Source organism: Sinocyclocheilus rhinocerous, unplaced genomic scaffold, assembly GCF_001515625.1.
Source record: "Sinocyclocheilus rhinocerous isolate Xijiao unplaced genomic scaffold, SAMN03320098_v1.1 scaffold352, whole genome shotgun sequence".
Lineage (NCBI taxonomy): Eukaryota > Metazoa > Chordata > Actinopteri > Cypriniformes > Cyprinidae > Sinocyclocheilus > Sinocyclocheilus rhinocerous.
Window position 1 is genome coordinate 1,232,331 of NW_015642448.1, and position 7,745 is coordinate 1,240,075.

Here is a 7,745-nt window from a genome sequence, read left to right on the forward strand (position 1 = left end):
TGGCAAAGGTTTATAAATGATTTACGTTACAAATCTAGTGAGATAATGCACACTGTTTTCCCAGATGAACGTTAAGCAATTCAAATTCACAGCATATGCGGAGGAAGAGTTTAGCCCCTTTCACACATACAGTACTGGTAAATTACCGGTAAATTACCATTAAGAGATTATGTCTTCTTTTCAAAAATCCCGGTAAATTTGTTCTGGCAATCATATAGTTTTATGGAGATGACATGATTACTCTGAGCTGTTTACAAAGCTCCGCAGCTTTTTAATGAGTTATTCTATGTAAATATGCGCTAGATGGACATCTTTGACTATTGCGCCTCGCAGCTTTTTGTCACGCTTCTCCATTCATCAGGGCTGCGACTCCGCAATTGGATACTATTATGCGTGTCTCGTGTTTATAAGAGCAAAACATTCTGATTGGCTAGTAATGTTAGTTTGGTTGAGAGTGAAAGCTGTGCTCCTCTCATACCATTGGTAGGCGAACTCATGGACTTGAAAGTGATATCAATCAACAAGATTTTTTTTTTTTTAATGTAGGACTATTTTTTTCCGCAGCACAGTGCCGGAGAACTTTAAGCCCTGAGAATGCTATAATTATTTTAATAGGGCAAATATCTAATTGCACAAAACTATCAAAATCCACACACAGATGCTGGCTGATTTTTGTTTAACAAAAGCAGTGTTTTGATGCCTGTAGGGGATGAAATTAGAGATGCAACTTCTCAAATACAGTTTACCTTGTTAACATTACGCTACAATCCTCTGAGGAGTTGAGTCTTTAAGTTCAGTTTGTGTAAAGCACCATCACTAAGAATATTAAAGAAACTGAAGAATATAGGATAAACTAGCATAAATAAAATATAGATAAACTTAGCTCACTAATTGACTGTTCAGTCAGTGGACAACTAGTTGACTATCCAGACCCACTCCTACCATCTTACAGGTCCTTGGTGCTTAAAATTTATTTTTGGAAATTTAGAAGAACAGTAGACTTATATTTCTCCATTGAACTTTCGTAATCTTTATTCTATTTTGCTTAAAACTTTCAGCACTGAGAAATAAAATCTGATTTTAATTTACTGAGGGCAAGAAAGAGTGGAAGAAAGTTTAACTCACCGGAGAAAGCCAGTGGCTGATCACCATTGGGACATGGTAGTTTTTCCTCTGTCTGTGAATCTGATGGTACATCCTCTTGAAAAGCAACGTTCATAACTTCAGTGTCTTCAGCCTGGGGCTGCCCTGGGTCCTCAGCAGAGAGTACATCTACAGTTTTAGAAACACAATTAGAATACAGACCGAAGAGAAACATTTTCCAAAACATTTCCTTGTCTTAAAAAACATTTCATAACTCACCTTTGCAGTCCTCAGAATGTTTGTATGAAGGAGACTCGTCCTCCATACTGGGAAAACTGATCTGAGAAGATGAATAGGACAAAGCCACAAAAACTCACCATCAGTACAAAACTTTATAGAGTAAGGAACCAGTCTGTAATAATGGAATAAAACCACAAGACACTGATACATGCTTCATCTACAATCAGATACGTTAGTTTGGAGAAGCTGGTAAGTGTCACACCTTTTCGATTTCTTCAAATACTTCATCACTGTACACCAGTCCAGCATTGCATCTGTCAATAACCAGGACAGGTGAGGCTCCATTGCTTTGAGGACTACTGAAGTCAGGTTGGGGAAGAGGATCAGAACGTTGCGGGGTCTTCAGCAGTGAGCGTTTAGGACCCGTAGACGATGGAGGACACTTTGGAGTGCCTCCTTTCTGTAGTGGGGTACTGGGAGGGAGAGTTTTGTCAAAGAACTCTGGAGAGAGCGGGGCCCCAAAACGAACACGCTTCTTCTTGCATTCAGAAGAGACCACATTCTCATCTATAAGAAGAAAAAAAGATTTTATCAGGGTTTTCAGGATTTGAAACAAAATGAACCATAAACAAACAAATGGTTAAAAGGGCCATATTATGTTTTATCATCAAATTGTTCTTGATAGTTTAAGAACCCAAAATTTCCTCCCGAGTTCAAAAAGACAATTTACTGAAACTAAAAAGCAAGCACAGCTCATTATGAGTTAAATTCTGCTCATTGAGTAAAAAAATTGCAATTTCTTATATTACAGGTTTTCCATTCCCAATGATAGTGAAAAACTACACGAGGTTTCACCAGAACCAACAATCTCCACAATAATAATAAGTAGCAATCGTTTTACATTGATGATAATAAGAAACGTTCCTTGAGCTGCAAATCAGAATCAGGGCTCGACAATAAGGACTGCCCGATCGGGCAACTGCTGCGTCGTCACAAAAAGTTCATCATTTGCATTGCTAATTAAAAAAAATCAAGAAATTTAAAAGCATTCAAGCAAGGTACTAAAGACAACTCCATTACTCAAGACAACTTGTGCGCTGTGTTCTGTTTGTACAGTGCAGTGCGCAGACAGACAGCAGCATAGCAGGATGGGATGCTCTGATGCCCGAGCCCCAAGTAGAGTTTCTTTCCGCGTCTTTCTTGCGCTTGAACAGACAAATAGAAAAATGTGTACCCGTCTTGGCGAGTAACTTTGTAGCTTTAACAATGATCAATCTATATTTAACATATATAGTGGAGTAGGGATGCAACAATCGACTCGACATTTTTTGTTTTATTTCAGACTATCTCTGTTCCGTGCTTGCACACAAACTGCATCGCAATAATTTTTTAGCCAGCGAAGCTAAAGACAGACACAAAGAGGAGAAAATACTGTAGCAGGCAGAGCAACTCTGATCACAATGCGAGAAATATAGGAAGAAAATCTTAAATATTGAATTTTATATGGATGTTTCGGAGGGGAACTGACTGTTTTTAGAAAAGTCTACATGGTGTTTTCTTTTTATCTTGGCTCAGTATAATGCATTTAAAGTGGTTCTAATATGACAGTGTTGCTTTGTGTACAGCAGTAACCAAGTAAACGCTGCTGTTCCATAAGCGCCACCTGCTGGCAGAGAGTAAAATTGCGTCTCATTCAGCCCGTCTGCTGTTTCATGCAGGGGTTTTATATAGCATAATTTCAGTCTAATTTAAATAATTATTTTTGGATCGATTCATGATTAAAATGCAGTGGTTATCATTTATTTCAAATGGCTATGAAAAATCAAGGTGCAACACAGTGAAGAATATGGAAATGTTAATTTATATGTGATTAATCAATTTCTGTACCTGAAAACCTGCAAACATAAAATCCTCAATCATTTCATTTGTATCTTTGTTCTATATATTCAGTGGTGTTATTGTTTGTAATTTGTTCATTTGTTCTTATTTACTCACTGTTCACTTGTCTTTAATAATGATTGAACTTTATATTTGTCAGGCTAGTAGTTTTGGCTTTTGTATCGAAATTTAAATAGAGAATTGTAAAATTGAATTCGTATTTAAAATATTGGTGTCATATAAGCTTATTTATTAGAATACAAGATAACATAGATCAAAAACAATGATAAAGGCAACTATTTTATTTTTTTGTGGCAGGGCCAGTGAAAATGTTGGCAGGGCCAGCAGTAACCAAGTAAACGCTGCTGTTCCATAAGCGCCACCTGCTGGCAGAGAGTAAAATTGCGTCTCATTCAGCCCGTCTGCTGTTTCATGCAGGTGTTTTATATAGCATAATTTCAGTCTAATTTAAATAATTATTTTTGGATCGATTCATGATTAAAATGCAGTGGTTATCATTTATTTCAAATGGCTATGAAAAATCAAGGTGCAACACAGTGAAGAATATGGAAATGTTAATTTATATGTGATTCATCAATTTCTGTACCTGAAAACCTGCAAACATAAAATCCTCAATCATTTCATTTGTATCTTTGTTCTATATAGAACCACTGGCCCAACCGGGCCAGTAGAAAAAATCCTTAGTGTTGAGCCCTGAGAATAGAATGATTTCTTAAGGATCATGTGATACTAAAGACTGGAGTAATGGTGAAAATTCAGATTTGCATCACAGGAACAAATTATATTTTAAAATATAATAAAATAGAATCATTTTTTTTTTCTTCTAATAAATCAAATAAATTAGCCATGGTGAGCATAAGTTTCAAAAACATAAAATCTTACCAATACCAAACTTTTGAATGATAATTTTTATGAATGATATAGCCTATGTAAAAGTACAATATGGCCTTTTAAAATTTCAAAACATTTTCAAGAACTCCGTTCCCTTACCTGCTAGTTTAATTTCTGGTTTTGACAGCATGGGTAAAGACAGAAGCTCATTCTTTGCATCCGAATCCAAGTCTGAATGAGGCCTCTGGCTTTGAGACTCATAGCATTTCAACTATAACCATAGAAAAACAAAAGAACACAATGCTGACTACAGGAACACCACCAGGCAACTTATGTGGACCACAAAGTCTGTTAGATTTAGTGCAACATCCATTGGTTGCAATGTAAGCAATTTACCTGTGCCACTTTATCTGCTACTGGCAGTTTAACAGTTGATAATCTTCCGAACCATATATCAAATATCAAACTTGATACTGTTAAATGCCGATTTGTTTACCCCTTGCTCCTGTTGTGTCGTGAAGGTGGGGTAGGGGAGTAGAGTCTCAGTTTTCTTGTCCTCACACTCCCCCTGTGGAGCCCAGCAGCGTTTCTTAGAGGGTGGAGGCGTCATCGAAGTGGGTGGGCTTTGCGTAGTCAGCGTGTTCTCATTTCCTGCAGGACAGACAGTTGCAGAAAGAGATGATGACCCAAGATGGCATTTAGAAAACATGGGTCATGCCACATAAGAATATCACATAATTCATCTGTGCTCATTTTGAAATTGCAGTAAATCAGCAAATGCTAATTGTTCTCAACAGTAGCTGACTAAAATGCATGAAAGCCATGCAGAGAAAACTCAAATTGCTTCTAATGATTCGAGTCCATAATTGATCCTAGTTAAAGCACAGCATGAAAGACAGAACCCCACATCTAACATATAAATCTAAAGAAAAACTGTTTCTTATAAGTTTAAATAAGTGTTCATATTTCAGAGGGCTTTCAATGTTATTAAAAAAAGCATCCAGTCTTCCAGGCTGACATCATGAATTTTAAAAATTAGATGTGATGTATTGAAATAACCCTCAAATGTCTTGTTTACACTTGAATAAATGTCAAAACCTCAAATTATCAGATTATTTAGATTGGAAGACTGGATATGCTTTTTCCAATCTTTTTTATTAACACTGAATGCTCGCTGAAATGTGAACGTGTTTATTTTAAGACTCATAATCATCAGTTGATTTATTCTGCACATCGTCCTGCTGCGCTCTAACTGAGATCAATGGAAGAAATCAAACTGCGTCAAATTTATTACGGTGCCTGCTTATTCTGAATAAGTTCTATTATCTGGAAATGGCAAGCAATGACAGTATGACATTCTCTTAATTACTTCAATATCATCTGGTCCTACAAGACTGTATCTATAAGACAGTCTGTTTTTGTGTTGGCAGCAGTCAACATTTTGAGGAGAGACTGACCGTTCTTAGAATCTTTAGCCAAAATGCTTTTAGCACTCTCACTCTTCTCATTTTTCTTCTGTCCATCCTTCTCTTCGTCTTCCTCCATCAGACACTGGAAAGCAGCCATCTTCTTCTTCAGAGAGTCACAGCATGAAAGAAATGGACTCCCCTGGAAAAGCTTCATGAGGACAGGGCACAAAGTTACAACCGATTAAGACAAATACAACAACCTTCATCATCACCATAATGACGATAAACAACGTGGTCCATCACTTTGTATAGTTGGGTCTAGTTCATGTTAATATTAAACAAATAGCTCACCCAAAAATAACCCTCAGGCCACCCAAGATGTAGATGATTTTTTCTTCTTCATCAGAACAGATTTGGATAAATTTAGCATTACATCACTTACTCACCAATGGATCCTCTGCAGTGAATGGGTGCCGTCAGAATGAGAGACCAAACAGCTGATAAAAACATCACAATAAACCACAAGTAATCCACATGACTCCAGTCCATCAGTTAATGTTGTGTGTGGATGTTTATAAGAAACAAATCCATCAAGACGTTTTTAACTTCGAACTTTGGCTAAATAAGTCCGAAATAAATCCTCTATCCATAATATTGCTTGCTGCAGTGAAAAGTTGTCTTGTTTTAATCGTGGCAGAAATATGCACAGATCAAGCACCTTTACAAGCAAAAACAGTCCAAAACAGTTTCAAACAAATATGATGATTATGATGTGTGAGGACAACAGGGGATGGACTTTTTTTTATTATTGATTATGAACTCATATTTTGGCCAGAAGCAACCATTTAAAGTTAAAATGCCTTAATGATGGATTTGTTGTCGTTTTTTAACAAACACACAGTTTTTCACTTCACGATACATTAATTAATGGACTGGAGTTGTGTGGGTTACTTGTGGATTATTGTGATTTTTATCAGCTGTTTGGACGCTCATTCAGATTATATGTCTATTCACTAAATGTCTCTATGTTCTGATGATGAAACAAAGTCATCTTCATCTTGGATAGGCTCAGGGTAAGTAAATGTTCTGTGAATTTTCATTTTTGGGTGAACTTTTCCTTTCATTTTTAAATGCATTATGGTTACTTTTGTTTGACAAACACTTTGGTACCGTGTTGGGTCACCACTTGATGTCCAATGTAAAATCTGGGTCCTAAAGCAAATACTGAGCTGTGTTACACCATCCATCTACCTGTGGTGTTCGTGGAGGTGTTTTTGCAGCTTGTTTGGCCCTGAAGCAGATGAGAGAGTTCGTTTCTGGAGATCCCCGGACCCCAATCGTGGATCTCCTCCTGGCCTTCAGTTGAGCAACTCTGGATTTATCTGAGAAGAAAACTCAATATTAACAGTGCTCCTTCAGTTTGATTTCAATTTCATTTAATAAAATACAATTGTGCAAAATAAAATAATTGAGAAAATACTCAAAAGTTATAAAAAACGAACAATAAGTAAATAAAAAGTGCTTATTTACACACTGCAAGAACTCTACATGACTCGATTAATCAGTGATACATGAGGAAGAACATTATTAAATCCAGTTTATTGTAGTTAACCTTTAATCTTGGAGGACGGTAAGAAGCTGTCTGTTGATATGCCAAACTGTGAAGGAGTGAGTTTGGAGAAATCCACATCTCCAGCTTCAGTGTTCTGCCGTGAGGGAGACAAGGCTGCCAGTGGTGTTCTGCTGTCCATGGCTTCAGTAACCTCCATTATTGAGTACAGTATATAAGATATGAGATCTAAGTAAATAAATGTACTGAAGATGAGAGACTGTCATACTAATATATATATATATATATATATATCTCTCACAAGATCTTCCACTCCTTTATGCACGTCTGTTAACATCTCAAAACATCAGGCCAGCGATGTGTAACATCTACTTTAAGAAAGGTTACATATCTACATTGTTTTACCCAGCAGTGTAACTAATAACATAAATACAACTTTGTTTAGATATCGAAATGTTTCGTTTAATTTGTAAAAACAAATGTATAGTAGTGAAATGTTCAAACTTCGCTCCTTACCGCACGTCAAAACGGCGCAAATATCCTTCCGCTGTTAAGGAACCCCAAAGCACTTGGATTATACTTAAAATAAACGACTTATTTTTACAGTCACTAATCTTGAAGACATTTATATATATATATTACTGCATATTAAATGTGTTTTTGTATTTGTATATTCAGGACACGAGAAAGCACTACTGCTTCTAACGCATCTA

At 36.5% G+C, this 7,745-nt stretch overlaps 1 protein-coding gene across 2 annotated transcripts in view; it reads right to left on the reverse strand.

Annotated features, from left to right (window-relative positions):
- Positions 1-7,745, reverse strand: part of cdca2 (cell division cycle associated 2) — a 17,767-nt gene extending 10,022 nt beyond the window's left edge. For both annotated transcript variants that reach the window (XM_016572807.1, XM_016572806.1), the window contains exons 1-9: positions 7,549-7,745; positions 7,075-7,260; positions 6,714-6,844; positions 5,511-5,670; positions 4,550-4,704; positions 4,213-4,324; positions 1,586-1,890; positions 1,363-1,423; positions 1,126-1,272 (exon numbers count right to left, since the gene is read on the reverse strand). In XM_016572807.1, the coding sequence (XP_016428293.1) occupies positions 1,126-1,272; positions 1,363-1,423; positions 1,586-1,890; positions 4,213-4,324; positions 4,550-4,704; positions 5,511-5,670; positions 6,714-6,844; positions 7,075-7,231 (1,228 nt within the window). In that variant the 5' untranslated portion in view covers positions 7,232-7,260; positions 7,549-7,745. The remainder of the gene's footprint in view (positions 1-1,125; positions 1,273-1,362; positions 1,424-1,585; positions 1,891-4,212; positions 4,325-4,549; positions 4,705-5,510; positions 5,671-6,713; positions 6,845-7,074; positions 7,261-7,548) is intronic.